General features: G+C 45.2%; 2 protein-coding genes and 1 long non-coding RNA gene across 3 annotated transcripts; 1 reads left to right on the top strand and 2 right to left on the bottom strand.

The window, feature by feature from the left end:
• Nucleotides 1-10,642: 10,642 nt before the first annotated feature.
• LOC134210260 (uncharacterized) lies at nucleotides 10,643-12,454 on the bottom strand. Its single transcript, XM_062686303.1, has one exon. The coding sequence runs from the start codon at nucleotides 12,452-12,454 to the stop codon at nucleotides 10,643-10,645; it is 1,812 nt and encodes a 603-aa protein (XP_062542287.1).
• A 5,229-nt stretch (nucleotides 12,455-17,683) lies between these two features.
• LOC134213339 (uncharacterized) lies at nucleotides 17,684-19,722 on the bottom strand. Its single transcript, XR_009979440.1, has 5 exons — nucleotides 19,515-19,722; nucleotides 19,170-19,247; nucleotides 18,770-19,097; nucleotides 18,584-18,693; nucleotides 17,684-18,520 (listed from the first exon to the last, which is right to left on the bottom strand). It is a non-coding gene; the product is annotated as an uncharacterized LOC134213339 (long non-coding RNA).
• Nucleotides 19,723-19,903: 181 nt separating this feature from the next.
• LOC134213338 (alanine--tRNA ligase, cytoplasmic) lies at nucleotides 19,904-23,453 on the top strand. The gene is made up of 3 exons (XM_062692322.1): nucleotides 19,904-20,125; nucleotides 20,325-21,990; nucleotides 22,052-23,453. The coding sequence occupies exons 2-3, from the start codon at nucleotides 20,335-20,337 to the stop codon at nucleotides 23,294-23,296; spliced, it is 2,901 nt and encodes a 966-aa protein (XP_062548306.1). The 5' UTR covers nucleotides 19,904-20,125; nucleotides 20,325-20,334; the 3' UTR covers nucleotides 23,297-23,453.
• Nucleotides 23,454-23,690: the final 237 nt, after the last annotated feature.

Genomic DNA, 23,690 nt, shown 5'->3' with positions numbered 1-23,690 from the left:
TTGAGATACCTGACCTATCTGGTTATTTCCAAAACACCAGCGCCGCCAAGTGGTTGTATTATCAACTAAACATGCTTTCGTCATGATGGTTTTAATCATCCGAACAACTTTGTAGAAGACGGCAATATTCTTGAGATTTCAACTATCGAAATATCTAACCTTTTAGGTTATTTCCAATTCACTAGTGCCGCCAAGCGGTTGTATTTCAAATTAAACTTGTTTTCGCAATGATGGTTTTGACCACCCGAACAATTTTGTAGAAGACGCCAATATTCTAAAAATTCCAGATTTCGAGATATCTAACCTATCAGGTTATTTCATATGCACTAGCGCCGCCGCCTAGCGTCCCTACGGGCAGCAGGGACTATGTCCAAGGGCTTGACGATCCCTCCCCAGGCCATCTGCGAGTTGTGGGGCTTGCCTAGGATGTGGTGGGGTTTGACAGTGGGCCCTGTTAAACCTCTATAAAAAGCTGCATGTATCCGCAAGTAGGCCCCACCAAAGCGACCGTGTGCCGCTCAAAGCGCACAAGCCCAAGTCCTGGTGTTAGGTGGGACGCTAAACAGCCCTGACACGACGGCCCTCCGACGAGACAGGAGGTTTGCGCTGGCCCAATAAGCCGCCTAGAAAACCAATCATTATGAACAATATAAGAGATAATGTGACTCGATATAATCGGCAAAGACCTCGGCGACGAATACAGGATCACGATTGGAAGCTTGGAACATGGAATTGCAAGTCGCTAGGTTTCGCAGGTTGCGACAGGATGATCTACGATGAATTACATCCCCGCAACTTCGACGTCGTGGCGCTGCAGGAGATTTGCTGGACAGGACAGAAAGTGTGGAAAAGCGGGCATCGAGCGGCTACCTTCTACCAAAGCTGTGGCACCACCAACGAGCTGGGAACCGGCTTCATAGTGCTGGGTAAGATGCGCCAACGCGTGATTGGGTGGCAGCCAATCAACGCAAGGATGTGCAAGCTTAGGATTAAAGGCCGTTTCTTCAACTATAGCATCATCAACGTGCACTGCCCACACGAAGGGAGACCCGACGACGAGAAAGAAGCGTTCTACGCACAGCTGGAGCAGACATACGATGGATGCCCACTGCGGGACGTTAAAATCGTCATCGGTGACATGAACGCACAGGTAGGAAGGAGGAAATGTATAGACCGGTCATCGGACCGGATAGTCTGCACACCGTATCGAATGACAACGGCCAACGATGCATAAACTTCGCAGCCTCCCGCGGAATGGTAGTCCGAAGCACCTTCTTTCCCCGCAAGAATATCCACAAGGCCACATGGAGATCACCTAACCAAGAAACGGAAAACCAAATCGACCACGTTCTAATCGACGGTAAATTCTTCTCCGACATCACGAACGTCCGCACTTACCGCAGTGCGAATATTGAATCCGACCACTACCTCGTTGCAGTATGCCTGCGCTCAAAACTCTCGACGGTGTACAACACGCGTCGAAGTCGGACGCCGCGGCTTAACATTGGGCGGCTACAAGATGGTAGACTAGCCCAAGAATACGCGCAGCAGCTGGAAGTGGCACTTCCAACGGAAGAGCAGCTAGGCGCAGCGTCTCTTGAAGATGGCTGGAGAGATATTCGATCCACCATTGGTAGCACCGCAACCGCTGCACTTGGCACGGTGCCCCCGGATCAGAGAAACGACTGGTATGACAGCGAATGTGAGTAGTTAGTGGAAGAGAAGAATGCAGCATGGGCGAGATTGCTGCAACACTGCACGAGGGCGAACGAGGCACGATATAAACAGGCGCGGAACAGACAAAACTCGATTTTCCGGAGGAAAAAGCGCCAGCAGGAAGATTGAGACCGTGAAGAAACGGAGCAACTGTACCGCGCTAATAACACACGAAAGTTCTATGAGAAGTTAAACCGTTCACGTAAGGGCCACGTGCCACAGCCTGATATGTGTAGGGACATAAACGGGAACCTTCTTACGAACGAGCGTGAGGTGATCCAAAGGTGGCGGCAGCTTTACGAAGAACACCTGAATGGCGATGTGGCAGACGAAGATGGCGGTATGGTGATGGACCTGGGAGAACGCGCGCAGGACATAATTCTACCGGCTCCGGATCTCCAGAAAATCCAGGAGGAGATTGGCCGGCTGAAGAACAACAAAGCCCCTGGGGTTGACCAACTACCAGGAGAGCTATTTAAACACGGTGGTGAGGCACTGGCTTGAGCGCTGCACTGGGTCGTTACCAAGATTTGGGAGGAGGAAGTTTTGCCGCAGGAGTGGATGGAAGGTGTCGTGTGTCCCATCTACAAAAAGGGCGATAAGCTGGATTGTAGCAACTACCGCGCAATCACATTGCTGAACGCCGCCTACAAGGTACTCTCCCAACTTTTATGCCGTCGACTAGCACCAACTGCAAGGGAGTTCGTGGGGCAGTACCAGGCGGGTTTTATGGGCGAACGCTCCACCACGGACCAGGTGTTCGCCATTCGCCAAGTACTGCAGAAATGCCGCGAATACAACGTGCCCACACATCATCTATTCATCGACTTCAAAGCCGCATATGATACAATCGATCGGGACCAGCTATGGCAGCTAATGCACGAACACGGTTTTCCGGATAAACTGACACGGTTGATCAAAGCGACGATGGATCGGGTGATGTGCGTAGTTCGAGTTTCAGGGGCATTCTCGAGTCCCTTCGAAACTCGCAGAGGGTTACGGCAAGGTGATGGTCTTTCGTGTTTGCTATTCAACATCGCTTTGGAAGGGGTAATACGAAGAGCAGGGATTAACACGAGTGGTACAATTTTCAATAAGTCCGTCCAGCTATTTGGTTTCGCCGACGACATAGATATTATGGCACGTAACTTTGAGAAGATGGAGGAAGCCTACATCAGACTGAAGAGGGAAGCTAAGCGGATCTGACTAGTCATCAACACGTCGAAGACATGAAGTACATGAAAGGAAGAAGTTCAAGAGAAGAAAATGTGAGCCACCCATCGCGAGTTTGCATCGGTGGTGATGAAATCGAGGTGGTAGAAGAATTATTGTTCTTGGGCTCACTGGTGACTGATACCAGCAGAGAAATTCGGAGACGCATAGTGGCTGGAAATCGTACGTACTGTGGACTCCGCAAGACGCTCCGATCGAATAGAGTTCGCCGCCGTACCAAACTGACTATCTACAAAACGCTAATTAGACCGGTAGTCCTCTAATTGACCTTGACCTGGACGAGACCTGGGCGATGCTCGTGGAGGACCAACGCGCACTTGGAGTTTTCGAATGGAAAGTGCTGCGTACCATCTATGGTGGGGTGCAGATGGCGGACGGTACGTGGAGGAGGCGAATGAACCACGAATTGCATCAGCTGTTGGGAGAACCTGGGACGGGACTTGCAAAGAGGAAAAATGTAACTTCAGCTGCTGCCAGTCAACTGCTGTCACGAACTGTCAGGTGCAACCAGCAGCTTTTTGTGTGAAAGTATTGGTATCCTAAATAAAATATTCCGCATGAATTTTGTTTTACGAAGACTTTTTCACTTAAACGAGTATTCCAAATCATCCGTTTAGCTTATTAATAATCAGTTAGAAACTTGTGTTTTGTTCCCGGTATAAAAATGCTTATGAAAATGAATTTACTAATTCGTGAATTGTATACACTTTTATTGTGCTCAGGAGAGTCCACCCGGGGCTTAGGTGAAACAGTCAAGGAAACAGTTGAAACTCGATAATCAACTGTGATAAAAAGAAGAACAAGTGTCAAAACAAGGAAAAAGAAGCTGTCTTTGCCGGTCTCGTCTCAGGGGAGAACCATCCATCGTTCACACCGCGAAAATCGGACGACTGCGATGGGCCGGGCACGTAGCCAGAATGTCGGACAGTAACCCGGTGAAAATGGTTCTCGTCAACGATCCGACGGGCACAAGAAGGCGAGGTGCGTGTGAAGACTTAAATACCGGCGGAAAGAGATCACTCCGAGCTGCCACTCCGAGCTGCTCGTCCAGTATGTTTGAAAGTCAGAAACTGATTGAGGTAAGGCAGCATCGTGGCTACTTGGATGATTAGGAAAAGGCTCACGGTAAGTATATGCATGGAGGTTTATCATGCCATATTCAGCACACGTCATAATGTTCTTTACCATCCTGGCTAGTACCACACATCCACCTTTCTCTCCAAAAAAAAAAGTATACGTCAGATTTCCAATATAAAATTCTTGCAAAAATATGTTTACGCCTTCATTTATGATTGATTTAAAAATAATAGTCAGTATTAGTTATTTAGCATATTTTCAAAAGATTATAGTTACTATTAAACTTCATTTCATTTGATTGACTTACTTTACCTATTGGTCCTCTGTACACCGGTGGTGCGAAGGGCCGACTTCAAAGAGCTTCACCCTGGGTGATGGCAGCTATCGTTTTAACCTGTTGCCAGGTTAGATTTCAATTGGGGCCTAACCGTGCGGCAAGCTGCGTGACTACAAACCAGGTCCATGCTGAAGGTGGTTTGGTTTGATTCCCGGTCCGGTCTGGGAAATTTTCGGGTTGGACTTTTTCTCGACTTCCTTGAGCATAAAAGTATTATCGTGTTTGCCTCAAGATACACGAATGTAAAAATGGTAACTTGGCTAAGAAACCTCGCAGTTAATAAGTGTGGAAGTGCTAAATGAACACTAAGCTGTGAGGCGGAAATGTCCCAGTGATGCCAATGAGAAGAAGATTTCGATCATAGTAAGGTTTCGGACCCGTATTTTAAACTTGGTAACGATTATCCTTTCATTCATAAGTTCCCACTAAATCAGCGCAGAGTGTGCCTGGGCGGTTAGTAGGAAGCCAACTCCACGATTCCGGGGAGCGTGTTCATCCCGTAAACCAGAGAATAGCAGAATTTGTCCCGATGGCATTTGTGTTCTCAGAAGTTTGGCCAAAAGACTTCCCTTAGTCAGATCTCAGATCTCAAGGTTCATGCGGCGTGCCTCATTGGAAAGTTGTGTCAATTTACCCGGCTGGGCTAGGGTTAATACGTTCCATGTCCGTATTCTTTCATTGTTGGATTCTCCAACAAAATGATGTTTTGGGAACAGTATGTTGTTGGCCCAAGGTTTCCTATCCACCGGTAATACCACTGCCATCTTAGGTACACCGAAAAAATTCTTTATATTGAATATATTTGTCGCACACATATTTTTTTGCAATTTGGCGACCCAAATATATGCAATTTGTACCCACACATAAATTCAATAACTGCATATTAGAGACCACACATACATTTTATTTGATTATAGATTATATTTGTACTTCGCGTGGAGAGTGGTTATGTGTGCACTAATTAGAATCATGAATTGAATTAATGGATTTTTGCCAATAAAAATGTGTGGAATTTTTGTAGTGTAGGGGAGAATAGTGCATAATGCACCCTCGGGGCAAAATGGCCTCACTTATAGAATCACTCCTATAATCTGTTGTAGGACCCGTGAAAATGGTAGTAGAACTTGTGAGAACCAGAGCTGGCGACCGTGACAGGACGTTGTATAATCATTCTGCGCGGTAGTACACATCCGCTATACCTGACCTTGTTGACTAGTTATGCGCGATAATGAATACCTTATATGGTCTTGGTTCTATTCAACCGCTATTTCTTTATTAATTTATTTCATCACAGTGTCCCAAACACATAATTTGATACACTACACAATATCTCAACAACGTGAAACAATTATCACAAATTGTCGACATTGATTCCAAGAGATGATTCAACTTATCAACTTGTACGCGCTCCTATTAACTCGCTTTTGTGCAGTCCTATCAACTCTGATGCATGGTCCTATAAGACTACTTTTGCGCAGTCCTACCGACCCACCATCTGTGGGATCCTAATGACCCGCTATCTGCGCGATCCTAATGAACCGATACATGCGCGGTCCTCCCGACTCGATATCTGCGCGGTCATAATGACCCGCAATTTGTGCGGTCTTTCCGACCCACCATCTGTGCGGTATTTCCGACCCGATATCTGCGCAGCCCAACTGACCCGCTATCTGCGCGGCCCAACTGACCCGCTATCTGCGCGGTCATTCCGACCCGCTTTCTGCGCGGTCCTTCCGACCTGCTTCCTGCGCGGTCTCTCCGACCCGCTTCCTGCGCGGCCTCTCCAACCCGCTTTCTGTCCTCCCGACCTGCAACTTGCGTAGTCCAATTAACCCGCGACTTGCGCGGCCCAACTGACCCGCTATCTGCGCGGTCATTCCGACCCGCTTTCTGCGCGGTCCTTCCGACTCGCTTCCTGCGCGGTCCTTACGACTCGCTTCCTGCGCGGTCTCTGCGACCCGCTTTCTGTGCGGTCCTCCCGACCCGCGACTTGCGTGGTCCAACTGACCCGCTAACTGCGCGGTCTTTCTGACCCGTTATCTGCACGGGGTTTTATCGACTCGCTTTGTGTGCAGTCCAACCGACCTGCTATCTGCGCGGTTATTCTGACTAGTTATCAATCATACTTACTGCTTCAAACAAATCTGCTGAACCGCTAAATTAAATCACTTTTGTCATTATAAGTTAAAAACACTTACACAAACACTGCAATTTGTGCTCAGAGTGATCTCTTTTTGCCCAGTTTTTTAGGTTCTGAAAATCGTGAAAATTCTGCTGGCAGGATCGCCATTGTGAAGACTTAAATACCGGCGGAAAGAGATCACTCCGAGCTGCCACTCCGAGCTGCTCGTCCAGTCTGTTTGAAAGTCAGAAACTGATTGAGGTAAGGCAGCATCGTGGCTACTTGGATGATTAGGAAAAGGCTCACGGTAAGTATATGCATGGAGGTTTATCATGCCATATTCAGTACACGTCATAATGTTCTTTACCATCCTGGCTAGTACCACACAGTGCGCAGCGGGCAAGGTGGATCGATCAGGTGGAAGATGACTTGCGGACCCTCCGTAGACTGCGTGGTTGGCGACGTGTAGCCATGGACCGAGCCGAATGGAGAAGACTCTTATATACCGCACAGGCCACTTCGGCCTTAGTCTGATTAAATAAATAGCGCCGCCAATCAGTTGAAATCCAAACTAAACTGACCTCCATCACAATGGTTTTGATGATGAATAACCGAACAATTTTTCAGAAGGCGGCACATTTTTTATTTATGCGTTACTCTATATTTCCGTGTGATGGTTTGGCAACGGTTGGAGCGGGTCGCCAAATTTGACAACTCGTTATTCACCGAAGGTTGCGTTTACATTTCCCAACGACCGGTGCGAGTACGCGTCATGATAGAGGTTGCTATTTTGGCTTTATTTACGCACTGGTGGGGATCGTCTCACGAAACTTCAGTCTCCATTTGAACACGGGAAAAAAAATTGCCGTGTGACGTCATGATGCAATAATGGTTCTTACACGTAAAAAAATTTAATGTTATATATTATTAAGATTTCTAATCCAGCTTTTTACGCTAGCCATAAAACAACTGTGTTAATCCAGTTTTGACGTTTGGTGTGTACAGAACATACAGTGGTATTTTTGCAGCCATCGTTGCCATAGTTATTGACTTAACTGTTTGGTTTTCATATTATAAACCAACTGTTTTGAAATCCAGTTTGTTTATGATTGATTTATCAGATATTTCAAACATTCTATCCAAGTTTTTAATTTATATTTTTGTTGTTCAGCTATAGACAAATTCGAGGTTCTTTGATGATTTGGGAGAATCAAAGCAATAATGTCTTGACAGAGGTCCTTCAATGCTTCGCTCTAGTCTGTGCCGCCGCATTCAGTGCTATCCAACCTGTTCATACAACAAAATGTCCCTTATTAAATTTCTAATTAGTTATATCATGAGTGTTCTAACAGTATTTATTCAGATGTATCCCAATCTACCTACTTCGGCACTTAAAATTAGTACTACCATCTACTCAAGTTCCGCAAGTATGGTCGAAATATGTATTTATGTTTAATGTCCTTAAATTAACCACGAGTATGTAAAAAATGAAATGGTCGGGGCTCAGTTAAATCGCACAAAGCGTCTTTCACACTATCCTGTCCTGTCCAGTAATCGTTAATCTAATACCTGTGCGCTTTGGCACAATCCACCTGATTTCTTTACTAAATCTAACTCATAGTTGAGAAATACGTCCAACTAATGAATTTGGTAGACATTTAAAACATTATTATATATTTACTTTGACGTTGTATGGTATTAATTGTTGTTGTTGAGGATTGAATGGAAAACATTTTATTACACGTTTCTCTTCGAGTAATTGGCAGAGCCGATGTCCAGTTTCAGGATAGATCGCGGATATCTCGGGGAACAGAAGACAAATCCAAGAAACGTCGATAACCTATCTAGTAACATTACTCAGCCCAGTGAAAGCAGTAGACGAAGAAAAAGATGGCTGAAGGGTGTGAACTGGATTGAGATCATCTTGTTCAGAGATTAGGAATGCTTATTTATTTAAATAATCGATGTTCCATATTAGTATGAATGTCCACATTAGCTTGTGTACTCTCCTCATCAAGCTCAGTTTTTCCAAATGCGCTTCCACCTCTTTCACTGTTGCCAACATGTTTTAGGTACTCTAGTCGAATGGTACTTGTATGGGCTACAAATACCGACCCAGCGCCCAATCATGGTACTCTGAACAACTTAATTAAGCCTTATGCAGTTGCTCCATCATGCAAACCGGAACTGGCGATTGATATTCCGCAACGGACGACAGACCGATCTAAAATATAAGACTACTGTAAGGCCTACAGCGAGCATGTAAAATATTTGGAATGGTACTCACCAATTTCGAGTATGTGCCTTGATTAAAACAAGGAAACAATACAACATTGTCACCCATCCATGAGTTTGGAAAACCAAAGAAATCATTAGAAATGCCTATACGTACATTTTTAAGAATGTTTTCAACAAAATGTGACATTCAAATGCTGTTCAGTGACTACTAGAACAATGCTATAAATGCTGTACGCTGTACACAGCAGGTGTCAAAATTGTATTGCCATAGTTGATCTTATGCTATAATAAAAAGCTGGATACTTTTTTGCCAAAGCAGGCGCTTAATGATATGTATAATTAAAAACTTATACATCGCATTAGTCACATACATTCCGAAACTTATACTTTTCATTAACTTATGAATGTTATTAGCTTTTTGATATGGGATCATTCATTAGGTGGCATAAAGAAGAGTATAAGTATTTTCGAATGTTTTTTTGCCATAACATATAAGGTTATTTTTTTACGTGTATGTATCTTTTGCTGCGGACTGGGTGCTGCGGATAGAGCCGCTTTTCTGCTGTCAAGCGAGTAGCGGAATATTTTGAAATCAATCCTATAAGCAGAATTATTTTGCAGTTCTCCGGCTGTCAAACATTTCCCGTCCTTCGAATTTCTCTTTCCATGTTGCATGAAGGCGCGACACTCTACATGACTTTACGATGGTTTACATACATTCCTGCTCTAATCAGCTGCTGAATCTCGTGAAATATCGTAACGAGTGCTTTTTAATTGCATTCCCACTAATTATCGACTCTAAATATAATGTGAATATATTTGTTACAAAGAATGCAAAACTCAAACTAAGTTTATTTTTTATTTTTTCTCCAAATAATAACAATACTTCTCAATATAAGATCTAAAACGAACATAACCACAATCTTCAATGTTTGTCTCCGGCTTCTTCAGTTTGACAACCAAATCGATTCTATCCGCACCACACGCTAACCTGGAGCTATCCAGAATTATGTCAAAGTGACCCAAATTCAGCAAAACCGTGGTTACTCTAATTTGGGTTCGGGTACCTGAACTCAAATCTAGGTAACAGTACAAGCGAAAAAATTTGGGTATCCGATACCCAGCTCTTTTCGCTCCAGAATATCGTTATTGTATAAAAAATGTTAAAAAATTCAGTTTCCCCCGGTTTTCCCCAACGTACACGCTTACTTCAGTTCACCCAAATATAGGTGAAAAGTACTTATAATCGCCAAAAAGTGCACATACGTATTTATGGGTAAAGTGACATTTACCTATATATGTGTAAATTACGCGTTCAGTGAGCTAACGGGCACAGCAGAAGCACCGTCACACCAACTCACCTGTCGGGGGAGAAGGACCAATGTAAATTACGCGTTCAGTGAGCTAACGGGCACAGCAGAAGCACCGTCACACCAACTCACCTGTCGGGGGAGAAGGACCAATGTAAATTACGCGTTCAGTGAGCTAACGGGCACAGCAGAAGCACCGTCACACCAACTCACCTGTCTGCGGGGAAGACTGTACGATTTCAGGATGTTGCGCGTCGAAGGGTGGAGCCTCAGGTTTGGCCACATTCAGGATCCCGCCAACGACACCGGACACTCACAAACCTCACAGTACAATACCACAAAGCTAACAGACAGGCACTTTACTATTGGCAATTTCTCACCTTTTCGCTAATAATTACTAACTTATAAGTTTTACTATACTATTTTATTTTAGAATAAGTTAGATTAAGTACATTTAATTTGCTTCTGGATGGCTTGAAGTTCTTGATAAAAGTGTAGATTTTTCTAGATTTTCATGCATGGCATACTTCGATGGTTGTTGATTTGATTACCATGACGACACGTGGATGCGGCAGACGTCGACGCCGTGGCAACTTTTATTTCGGACGCCTATGACGTCACAGATGTTCTCGCTGCTGCAGTGTTGGCAACATTCTCCGGCCCAGGAACCGAGGTGATGGCTTCAAGCAACACGATTTTGCTGACAGGTCGCTTATAGGTTGATTTGGAAGTTTTGATTTCAATAGTTCTTATATTTCCATCTGGTCCACGATAGATTTTTTCCACTACACCCTTTGGCCAATTGCCACGATGTAATGATTCGTCCACAATCATCACAAGGTCGCCAACTTTGTATTCGTGATACAATCTGTTGTCGGGCCACTTGCGACTCCGGATGAGCTCCGGACGGTACGCTGCTACCCATCTGCGCCAGAAACGGTCAGCAAATATCTGCGAATGTTTGTAGGCAGCACGACAGTCCAGATCCCTTTCGTCGAAATCGTGATCAAACTGAATTATATTGTTACGTCCCAGTAGTAACATGTTTGGCGTTAACGGTTCCGGATCCAGGGGGTCATCGGCAACGTGCGTTAGCGGTCGATTATTGACAATATTCATTGCTTCGCACAATGCTGTTCGAAGCACTAAATCCGTAGGGTGTTGTTCCCGCAGCATCGCACGAAGAGCGGTTTTGATTGAACGCACTAGTCGCTCCCAGCAACCTCCGAAATGCGGAGCGCCAGGCGGTATAAATTTCCACTGCACACCCCTAACGCTCAAGGAACTTTCGATCTGCGGCTGATCGAGTGTTTTTACCAGTGTCTTCAACTCTTGGTCAGCACCGATGAAGTTAGTCCCATTATCGGTCATGATGAACTGCGGTAGACCACGGATAGCCATAAAACATCGTATGGCCATTAAACAGCTATTCGTATCGAGTGACGGCACAATCTCCAGGTGTACTGCTCTTGATGTCATACAGGTAAACAGCACTATCCATCTCTTCTCTAGATGACGGCCGACCTTCACAGATAGCGGTCCGAAATAATCGATTCCGGTACAGGTGAACGGATACGCGAACGGAGTCGTTCTTTCCGGTGGTAGATTTCCCATTTGCGGAACAGTTGGTTTCGCTCTCAGTTCTCGACACCTCACACAAGACAGTGCATACTTCTTTACTTGCGAACGGATCTTCAGTATACGGTGGCGTTCCTTGACGTTATTGATGACAGCCTCCAACCCCTGATGCGCGTTCGCGATGTGATACATACGAATGATCAATGTTGAAAACGGATGATTGTCAGGTAGAATCACGGGGTTGTTTACTTCGAACGACTGGTTGTTATCTTGAACACGACCTCGCATGCGGATGATTCCATTGTGGAGAAATGGAGAATACGTTCTTAATCGGCTGTTAGCTTTCACATATCCTGTCTTCTTCAGATTAAACAGCTCTGACCCAAAGACTTCAGCTTGTACTTTCTTGTACCAATTATTTCTAGCGTCGGATATTTCTTGAACAGATAACGTCAAACGATCAGGTTTCTCGGATCTTGGCAATACTAACAGTTTTCTCATTTTCAGGTAGTATGCGGTTGATCTGATCAGCCTATTGAAATCTGAGAACCTTGAAATGTCGGGCAGCTCAATCGATGCTTCTTCGTGTACAGTGTAACACAACAGATTGGTGCTACTATCGACGATGATTTCAGATTGAAAATTTACCAGCTCTGCAGTAGACATCGCCAATGGTTCCTCAGTAGGCCAGTACATACTGTCGCGATGAAGGAAGTCTGGACCTCGCAACCACTCATGCATATTGCCAAACTTTGAACATTTCGTGGCCAAATCAGCCACATTCAGCTGTGATGGAACCCAGCGCCACAAATCGGTTCCGTGTCCATTTTCTTTAATCCGCATCACACGTGCGCCAACGTACGCGGTCAGTTTTGACCTGTCTTCAGCCAACTCAAGCAGATCTTAGAGTCGGTCCAGAAGTACACCCTGGTAATATCCACCATCATCTCCGTTTGTAGTACGCTCACCATCTGACTTGCGAGAACACATCCTTGTAGTTCCAGGCGTGGTACAGTTTGTGACTTTAGGGGCGCCACTCTTGACTTGGCATATACCAGGGCCACATGAACTTTACCTTGACTACGATGAACCATATATACCACGCAAGCAAACGCCTTGTCACTCGCATCACAGAAGGCATGTAATTCCACATTGGAAAAAGACGAAACCGCAGGGTAATAGTACCTTGAGAAACGAATTTCGTTTAACTTCCTAGTTTCGACCAACCAATCCGTCCATCTGGGAACCAGTCCGTCGGGAATTTCATCGTCCCAACCGGATTGCAACCGGCACAGCTCTTGGAAGATAATCTTCAGTTGTATTGTTATTGGACTGAGAAAACTAAGTGGGTCAAAGATACTCATCATGAACCTCAACAGCTGCCGTTTTGTTGGAATGGCTTCGCCACTTTGGAAGCGCTCATCCAGGTTTGAGAAAGTCAATGGAAAACAAATTCATCGGACTGCAGATCCCATCTAATTCCTAGAACGCGAACCTCACCTTCTCTACAGCCGGCCACAATTTCAGGATCGAGCGAGTCGATCACAGTTTTGGAATTCGAGGAGAACTTCGCCAGCTTGAATCCGCCTTGCTCGTGAACATTTATCACGCGTTGGATCAGTTCGATTGCCGCTTCTTCAGTGTCAGCGCAGTCGAAATAATCGTCGACATAATGTTGTTTAACAACTGCTCGTTCGACGCCAGGATGCTTTTCTTCCAGTTCCTTTGCATTGAAATTCTTTATGAATTGTGCCATCGATGGGGACGAAACCGCGCCAAATATCATAACCTTCATCACGTATACATCTGGTGGAACCGTGCGGTTCATACCACGCCATAGAAAACGTTGGGAATTTTGATCTTCAGGACGGATGCGCACTTGGTGAAACATTTCCCGGATGTCAGCTACGAAAGCTATCTTCTTCATCCTTGCTCGTACCAAGATTGCGATCAGCGGAGGAACGAAATCCGGACCCTTCAAGAGCAGATCGTTCAAAGAGAATCCATGCGACTTTGCTTTCGCGTCCATGACCAAACGAAACTTCTCTCCACTCACCACGCTGAAGTGAGGCAGATACCAGGTGTTAGATTTTTCTGACAGTTCTTCAGGCTCGAGTTTCCTGGCATAACCCTTATCGATGTAGTCTTGAATCTTGCTACAGTATTTTTCTGCAAATTCAGGGTTCGAGTCCATCTTCTTCTCAATGGTTTGAAGCCGGCGCAGAGCTAGAGGTTTACTATCCGGGAAGACGAAATTGTTGTATCTGTAAATCTGCCCTACCTCGAAGCGTTCCCCTCGGCGTGTGATTGTGCGATTCATGATATCTAGTGCACGTTGATCTTCATCAGCCATTACCGTCGACTGACCAGAGATACCAAAGTCTTCTACCTTATACATCTGCTTCACCAGGTCTGTAAGCTCGATGTCATCGTTATCGGTACACAGCAACGCATGTTGACCGCCCGATCCAGCAACGGCAGAGTCAATTACTCCATGTACAGTCCATCCCAGGTGGCATCGTGTCAACTGTAAACCGTTGAGCGAGTATTGCACAGTCTTCAGAGGTACGATCAGACCCGCGTTGTTCGACCCAATCAGCATACAGGGACGAGCACCTTGAATTGCAGCTAATTTGTCCTCATCCAGCATTGGATACATTCGTTTTACTTTTGCCATGTCGAATTTCAGCGGAGGTAAAGCTATATTGTTAACCGTTTGAATATTCTTCACTTCGTACCACTTCGCTTGTTCCGATGGTCCAGATATACGGAATGAAAGCAGCATCGATTGCTCCTCCTTGTGCAATATTCCGTTCGTCCATCTGTACGTTACGGGTGCAATCGGTCCTCGTAGTCCGATATTCTCAGCAACAGCAGCATCCATCATTGATAGCGAAGAGCCTTCATCGAAAAGCGCGAACACTTCCTCTACACCTTTTGGTCCTCGAATTTTTACCTTGCCGACGCGGAGCAGTGTGTTCATGTTCTTCCCATTCACGTTACATACGTTCTCTTGATGTTCGGTGCGATGGTACCTCGGACTTCTTGTGGATTCGTCGGAATGTACTAGCTCGTGATGATTCTTCTTACAGATCGAACACTTCTTATCGGACTTGCAGTTCCGTCTGGCATGGTCCGACTTCAGGCATATATAGCAAACCTTGCAGGAATTTGCTGTAGATCGACGCTGAGCAACCGACAGTTTACGAAACTGTTCACACTTCTCCAGACCACAGTGAGAACTTGCTGAGCACAAGGGACATTTTCTGGTTTCTTCGTTGTTGCGACTGGTAATGTTTAGTACCATCGGTTTTTGCTTCGGTTGGTAGCTGGACTTTTGGCGTTGAACACAGGGTTGAGACTTGCAAGTTGGTTGTCCATCTCATCCTCCAACCAACGAGAGAAAGTTTTGAACTCGATGACTTCGCCTTCTTTCATCAAAGCGGCCTTGTGTCGAACCCACATCTGTTTGCTGAAAGCAGGCAGTTTATCAGCCAGGTGACAGATGAGCTCGGGATTCATCAAATAGTTATCCGCCTTCGCGTTTGCCATCGCAATCTTGGTACCAATTACCGCGTTGTAAAAGGTACGAAAGGATTCTATGCTTCCCTCCTTAACGTTCTCCAGATTTCTCAACGCTTCCAGTCTATTCGCAACTACCCATTCGGTGCGACCGAAATTGGACTTCAGCATTCTCAAGATTTGATTCACATTGTCGGGAGACGAGAGCAGGGCTTCTACGGTCTTACGTGCTTTTCCCTGCAACGCTTTATTCAGTCGTCTCAGATTGTCACGATCAGTAAGCTGGAATTCCTCGGTAGACGTTTTAAATTCGTTCTCAAATACCGTCCACTCCATAACATCGCCTGTAAAGAATGGCAAATCTTTCATATTTCTGCTTTGTAGTGCTTTGAAAGCTTGGGACAAAACGCCATTCACGTCAGGTATGGCGACTTGTGCTTGATTAGCGCCGACTGCTGATACGTTTATCGCTCCAGGTGGCGCACCAGATGCACCCGTGTTCCATGAAACGGTGGATCCATTCGATAGGGTGACTCATCAACGTCCAATGGTTTGTCCCTCTTTGTATTAGCAAGCCAATCCACAATACGTCGCGATGCATTGCTATACATACTCGTTCCGTACGTGGTGTTCGATCGATGACTGGAGGTCGACTGCAGCTCAATCTTTCTTATATCACGTTCCATCTTCCGCTTTTGGAATTCAGCCTTCCGTTGTTCCGTCTTCAATGCCAGATCATGTTGAATCTGCAGCTCCGCTAGTCGTTTTTCTGCTTCGATTCTGTCTCGTTCGATAGAAGCTCGCAGCTCAGCCACCTCATTTTGCTCTTCTAACTCCAAGATCTTGATTTGACTGTCAGTTTTGCTGCTTCGCGAGGTTCCGGATCGGTTTGATATTAATCCAGTTTTAGCATCATCTTTTGCGGCATCGGATACGACCGATTTGTTCTCCGGCACATCGACCTGATCTCCTGTAATGGTCGTGGTGGCAGCGACGTCCATGTTCCGGTGGGAATTCAGATTCTGCTGGTTTGGTGGAGTACGAAGCATCTCACCGAGTTTCGGTATCTCGACGACGTAATTGTCTAACCGTTTGGGTGCAATACCACGATTCTTACGACTAGAGCAACGTACCTGTTTTTCCATATAAGCCGGTCGGTGGCTTTCGAAGGACCAATGTAAATTACGCGTTCAGTGAGCTAACGGGCACAGCAGAAGCACCGTCACACCAACTCACCTGTCGGGGGAGAAGGACCAATGTAAATTACGCGTTCAGTGAGCTAACGGGCACAGCAGAAGCACCGTCACACCAACTCACCTGTCGGGGAGAAGGACCAATGTAAATTACGCGTTCAGTGAGCTAACGGGCACAGCAGAAGCACCGTCACACCAACTCACCTGTCGGGGAGAAGGACCAATGTAAATTACGCGTTCAGTGAGCTAACGGGCACAGCAGAAGCACCGTCACACCAACTCACCTGTCGGGGAGAAGGACCAATGTAAATTACGCGTTCAGTGAGCTAACGGGCACAGCAGAAGCACCGTCACACCAACTCACCTGTCGGGGAGAAGGACCAATGTAAATTACGCGTTCAGTGAGCTAACGGGCACAGCAGAAGCACCGTCACACCAACTCACCTGTCGGGGAGAAGGACCAATGTAAATTACGCGTTCAGTGAGCTAACGGGCACAGCAGAAGCACCGTCACACCAACTCACCTGTCGGGGGAGAAGGACCAATGTAAATTACGCGTTCAGTGAGCTAACGGGCACAGCAGAAGCACCGTCACACCAACTCACCTGTCGGGGGAGAAGGACCAATGTAAATTACGCGTTCAGTGAGCTAACGGGCACAGCAGAAGCACCGTCACACCAACTCACCTGTCGGGGGAGAAGGACCAATGTAAATTACGCGTTCAGTGAGCTAACGGGCACAGCAGAAGCACCGTCACACCAACTCACCTGTCTGCGGGGGAAGACTGTACGATTTCAGGATGTTGCGCGTCGGGGGGTGGAGCCTCAGGTTTGGCCACATTCAGGATCCCGCCAACGACACCGGACACTCACAAACCTCACAGTACAATACCACAAAGCTAACAGACAGGCACTTTACTATTGGCAATTTCTCACCTTTTCGCTAATAATTACTAACTTATAAGTTTTACTATACTATTTTATTTTAGAATAAGTTAGATTAAGTACATTTAATTTGCTTCTGGATGGCTTGAAGTTCTTGATAAAAGTGTAGATTTTTCTAGATTTTCATGCATGGCATACTTCGATGGTTGTTGATTTGATTACCATGACGACACGTGGATGCGGCAGACGTCGACGCCGTGGCAACTTTTATTTCGGACGCCTATGACGTCACAGATGTTCTCGCTGCTGCAGTGTTGGCAACAATATGAGTAAACCGATTTCACCCCGAGCTTCACCCATAAATAGGTACTTGAATGACAGCGGTTTATTAGTAAATTTCACCCAAATTTGGGTAATTTTTCATTGTTTTGTTCTTGCTTGAGACATTCAAAATATTGAAATTTTCGAAATAATTGTTTAAAAAAGTATTTTTTTTATTAAAATTTTATTTCAAAAAGATGCAATACATAATCCTTGATTTTAAAACTTACTGACTGGAACACCATATCGGAGCTACTGGTTACTGTTGGACAGGGGAAAGCAGGATCCATGCCTTATAGGTAGAGTAGCAGTATTTCAGCTTTCCGGTGGCTGTATTGGCGGAAATTGAAGTTTAGGGAAGTCCATTCTCGTCTCGACGACGCTTGTGAGCATATAGATGTTAATGATCATTGTAATTATCGAAATTGTAATTGTTTCCTCCGTGCGAATCATGAATCTATATCGTTTAGATCTCGTTCGGCCTCGGGCAACTTCGCGAATATTTCGCACTCTTGTTCGGTAGCTATTACCTTGCGCACGATAATCGTTACTTTCCGGTGTATCCATATCTGGTCAGCAGTACCAAGACACATCCAGTGACCACTGCCACTACGTCATTCTCTGCCTCCAAAGATGTTCCGTTCAGTGCATAGCAGCCTTCCTCCGAAGTTCAAGCTTCGCGCAGCCACAGATAAGTTCAGCAAATCCCATATTGAACTATCTACTCTGAGGCGTAAGGACAATGTCATCCTCTTTACATAATCAATCTTTAGGATCGCTTAGGCATATATGTTCTTCCATTCGACCGCTTCCACTCAGCGGTTCCACCACCAGGTCAATTGCTTCAATAATTTGTAACTGCACCATTTTAACCTCCGTTGTCATCGTTGTATGCAGAGTCTGCAGTTTTACCCATCGTCAGACTCTTTGGATGGTACCGAAGTAGATAGGATAGAGCGACCGGCAAAGATCACAAGCCGTTTCCGTCCCTACAAGCAGTCGGAGACGAAGTGTCATGGTAAGGGTTAGAGTGCCGAATCATTTCAACTTACGTTTTGACAAATATTGATGGGTGTTGACCGCTGCCTTGCAAATCAGGTGGACTAAATCTGTTGGGAGTACCCGTAAGTTGGATGTCATTTCGTTCCGGCGGACGACCTATCTGCAAGATGGAAAAAGGAGTCTCTTTATGGACATTGGAGGCATGGATAATAAACTCGATAATAAATCAAACTTACCAGGTGTGTGGTGTGTGGCTTTCACAACAGGTGTAAGCTTCTCTACTGCAGGTTGATGTTTATGTTGAGCGTGGTGAAAAGGCAACAGAACACGCAGGATTTCAATGAAGGTGCTCCGGGCATTTGAAAGTTCCCAATGAATGAATTAAGGTTGTTGACTTTACCTCCTGATGCTACAGTGATTGAAATTGGATGCACCCCTTGTACAAAATCTGCAGATGACTGCTGATTCGGTTCCGCATTTTCGTTGGTTGCGGATCTGCTAGGTTGGAGTCCGTTGTGAATGCTTCACCGTCGTATATGACACTGTAGAGAGATTATTTGATACCTAGAATTTATTGAATAATAATGTAAAACGGAAGATGTTATATTATATTTTCGGCATTAAATATTTACTTACATTTATTGGGCCACAATCCGCCGGAACAGAACAGTTTTCAGATACTATCTCGGATTCTCGGATTATGTTCGACAACAACTTGAAAACAAAAACAACAAAGTCATTTTTTTTCACCCAAATATGAGTAAATTCATTCACTCATAAATTGGTAAAGTCACTTTATCAACAATATGGGTGAAATTTACCGATTTTCTCAGTATATTTTACTTATAATATGAGTGAAATGTGCAATACCCAAATATGGGTGAATCAAGTACTCATAAATAGGTAAACTGAACTAAGCGTGTATATCATTTGCCGGCTGTGCCGACAATGTTCCGCCTTGATAAATTTAACCATTCTTACCTTATTTTTGCTGCATACAACGAAAAATTCCAACATTTTCTCTGGAATACAACGTCGGCGCCATGTTGCTGTATTCGAAAATGGTTAACTCCCCATTTACCCAGATTTCGGGTTCGTCTGACTCAGATCCATTTTGTTGACATACCCAGATTTTGACAACCGCTAATATCGAAAAAATCCGGGTAAAATCGACCCGGCCACTGGGTTGTTTCAGATTAGCGTGCACCCAGGCTGCGGAGTACGTTCATAAATTTATTTATATTCATACCCCCCATTTATCAGACGATTGAAAAGTGCATCCGTTTTCTCTTTATCCCTTCTGTTCGCCGGCAGATACGAACTGTCATTTTCTTTCATTCATCGTCTTGGCACGCAATCTTTCGGGTCGCGTATTTGTACGACTTGTACCGTTTTCTGCTACGTTGCTGAAGTCTCGTCTGTAGGAAGAAAAAAAAACCAACACCTGAAGTGTGAGTGCGGTGAAAGGCTAATCCGTGTGACAGTAGATAAAAACGTGGAATAGTTAAAGTTAGCGACCATCTGAACATCTAATTTTCCAGGAAAACTGTTTTTCCTAAGCTGTATCAGACCGGAAAATCACTTTTAAACGAGTAAGTTACCTAACCCATGTTTCTCTCCGACTACACCGTGGCGGATGATGAAATCAGAATGCAAGTCTCGCACTGAGTTATAAATGGCTTAGGTGTAGTGTAGGGTGGTGAAGTAAAATGCCACACATTGCAAAGGGAGGGGCTTGATATAAAAAGTGAAAGTAAAAATCGATAGTTGAACTAGTTTTATATTTTGCAGGACAACAAAAATGGACACCTCCCTAACAGCAAAGCAGATCCGGAATGCATTCCTGGACTTCTTCAAGGAAAAGGAACACCTCTACGTGCACTCGTCGTCGACAATCCCGATGGATGATCCGACGCTGCTGTTCGCCAATGCAGGAATGAACCAGTTCAAGCCGATTTTCCTCGGCACAGTCGATCCTAACAGCGACATGGCCAAGTGGGTCCGTACGGCCAATACGCAGAAATGCATCCGCGCCGGCGGTAAGCATAATGATTTGGACGACGTTGGAAAGGATGTTTACCATCATACATTTTTCGAGATGCTGGGAAATTGGTCCTTTGGAGATTACTTCAAGAAGGAAATCTGCACCTGGGCTTGGGAACTGTTGACCGATAGGTTGGGGCTGCCCAAGGAACGGCTTTATGTGACGTACTTTGGAGGACATCCGGAAGCTGGTTTGGACCCTGATTTGGAATGTCGTCAAATTTGGCTGAACCTGGGGGTCAAGGAAGAGCACATCCTCCCGGGAAGCATGAAAGACAACTTTTGGGAAATGGGAGAAACTGGTCCGTGTGGTCCATGCTCGGAGTTGCATTTCGATCGCATTGGAGATCGCAGCGTTCCGGAGTTGGTTAATATGGATGATCCGGACGTTTTGGAGATATGGAACTTGGTGTTTATTCAATTCAACCGGGAACAAGATGGTAGTTTGAAGTTGCTGCCGAAGAAACACATTGATTGTGGTATGGGCTTTGAACGCCTCGTATCGGTGATTCAGGACAAGCGATCTAACTACGATACCGATGTGTTTGTGCCATTGTTTGAAGCTATCCAGAAGGGAACTGGAGCTCCGAATTATCAGGGACGTGTTGGTGCAGATGATGTTGATGGTGTTGATATGGCTTATCGAGTTCTTGCTGATCACGCCCGTACAATTACTATCGCTTTGGCTGACGGTGGATTTCCGGATAATACCGGACGTGGATACGTTTTGCGAAGAATCCTCCGTCGTGCTGTTCGATATGCCACTGAAAAACTTAACGCCAAGCCTGGATTTTTTGCTACTTTGGTTGACACGGTCGTCTTCTTGCTCGGAGATACCTTCCCGGAGGTGAAAAAAGATCCTCAGCATATCAAAAATATCATTAACGAAGAAGAACAACAGTTCTTGAAAACACTGACTCGTGGACGAAACCTTTTAAATCGCACAATTGCCAAACTAGGAGATAGTAAAGTCATTCCCGGTGATGTTGCTTGGCGGTTGTACGATACTTATGGATTCCCGATTGATTTGACCCAATTGATGGCAGAGGAGAAAAGCATGAGCATTGACATGGAAGGTTATGAGAAGGCCAAACATGAATCGTACATCCTGTCCCAGGGTAAGGAAAAATCTAAGGCTGCCACCGTTGATCTGGATGTGCATGCCATCTCCGAACTGAAAGAGAAAAATGTCCCTACGACTGACGATTCCTACAAGTACCGCTATAAGGCCGAAACCGATCCCATGGCCGAATACAAGTTTGAACCGTGCAACGGAAAAGTCTTGGCGTTGAGATACAACAACTCCTTTGTTGATGAAGTTCAAGCCGGCCAGGAGTGTGCAGTGATTTTAGATAAGACCAACTTCTACGCCGAAAGTGGTGGACAGATCTATGATCAAGGATATCTCGTTAAGGTACGGCTGTTTTTGTTAGTCAGCTTTTGTATATTTCATTTTGACTATAATTCTGTTCCAGGTTAATGATGAAAGTACCGAATTTAACGTAACTTTGGTATACAATCGTGGAGGTTTCATCATCCATATCGGTGTTGTAGAAGGAGTTCTACGCGTTGGTGATGAAGTCGCTTGCCATATGGACAGTTTGCGTCGTCAGCTAACTATGAAGAATCATTCGGCAACTCACGCCCTCAACCATTCTCTGCTCAAAGTACTCGGGCAAGACACAGATCAGCGTGGTTCTTTAGTCGTGCCGGAGAAGCTTCGTTTTGATTTCACTAATAAGTCCGCCATGACTGTGGAGCAGGTAGGCGAAGCCGAACGTCTTACTCGTGAAGTGGTTAAGAAGAATGTTAAAATCTACGCAAAAGAGTCCAAACTCGCTGTTGCAAAGAGCATCAATGGTCTGCGATCTGTCTTCGACGAAGTTTACCCGGACCCGGTTCGTGTAATTTCATTTGGCGTTCCAGTCGAAAACCTGGAGGCCAATCCAAAAGGCGAAGAAGGAGTTGAAACCTCAGTTGAGTTCTGCGGTGGCACTCACCTGCATCAATCTGGTCATATGTGGGATTTTGTAATAACAACCGAAGAAGCCATCGCCAAAGGCATTCGTCGGATCGTCGCTCTTACTGGGCCAGAAGCTCAGAAGGCGCTCAAGAAGACAGCACTGCTTGAAAATGAACTTAATGTTCTGAAAGCCACCATCGATGCAGATAACACGGGGAAAGACTCCAAGGAACACGTAAGAAAGATCGTTGAACTGAACGAGGACGTGTCGCAGGCAGTCATTCCCTATGTTAAGAAGGACGAAATTCGTAACGTACTCAAATTACTGAAGAAAACGCTCGACGATAAGGAGCGTGCTGTCAGAGCTGCTCTCTCCACGACGGTTGTTGAAAAAGCAAAGGAACTATCCGAAGCGAACAAGGATGCGCCGTTCCTAGTCCATCGAATGGAAGCCTATAACAACACTAAGGCTCTGGACACCGCGCTGAAAGAGGTTCGTAAAATCAACCCCGACCAGTCTGCGCTGTTTGTTTCCTCCGATCCAGACTCGAAAAAGATCTTCTGTTTAGCCTCAGTTCCGAAGTCCGCCGTTGAAAAGGGGCTGAAGGCCAACGAATGGATTTCGCACGTTTCGCCAAGCATGGGTGGAAAAGGAGGCGGCAAGCCGGAATCCGCCCAAGCATCGGGCGCCAACTTCGACAAGGTGGAGGAGATTTTAGAACTGGCCCGCCAGTTTGCTGCTTCCAAGCTGTCCTAAACTGTGGCCCCGAGAGAAACCACACCGGAAGTGCATTTCAATCAACATGGATATCGAATTAAGTTTAATAATCTGTTATACTTAAATTATACATTTTTCGAACGTTAACGAGCAAGCTTTTTTTAAATATACTTTGGATAATTAGTACACATAGCAACTGCTAGCAGGATGGTGTGGAATCAATTTTGTGAAAATAAGTCCAGTTCCCAACTAAACCACAGTCATCCATAAAGAATAAATTCGGGGCAGACTGAATGTGATGTTTACCAAAACAATTTTTGATTTAATCCTTTCTTTCCCATGGTAGCTGCAGAGCTCCATAAAATTTTACCCATTCCAACTTTCATCGAATTGTTTCAACAACAATAATTATTGAAGCCATCCAATAATTAGT

Source organism: Armigeres subalbatus, chromosome 2 (assembly GCF_024139115.2).
Source record: "Armigeres subalbatus isolate Guangzhou_Male chromosome 2, GZ_Asu_2, whole genome shotgun sequence".
In the NCBI taxonomy this organism is placed as follows: Eukaryota; Metazoa; Arthropoda; class Insecta; order Diptera; family Culicidae; genus Armigeres; species Armigeres subalbatus.
Note: the sequence above shows the minus strand (reverse complement) of the source record. Positions and strands in the feature narration are given on the sequence as shown.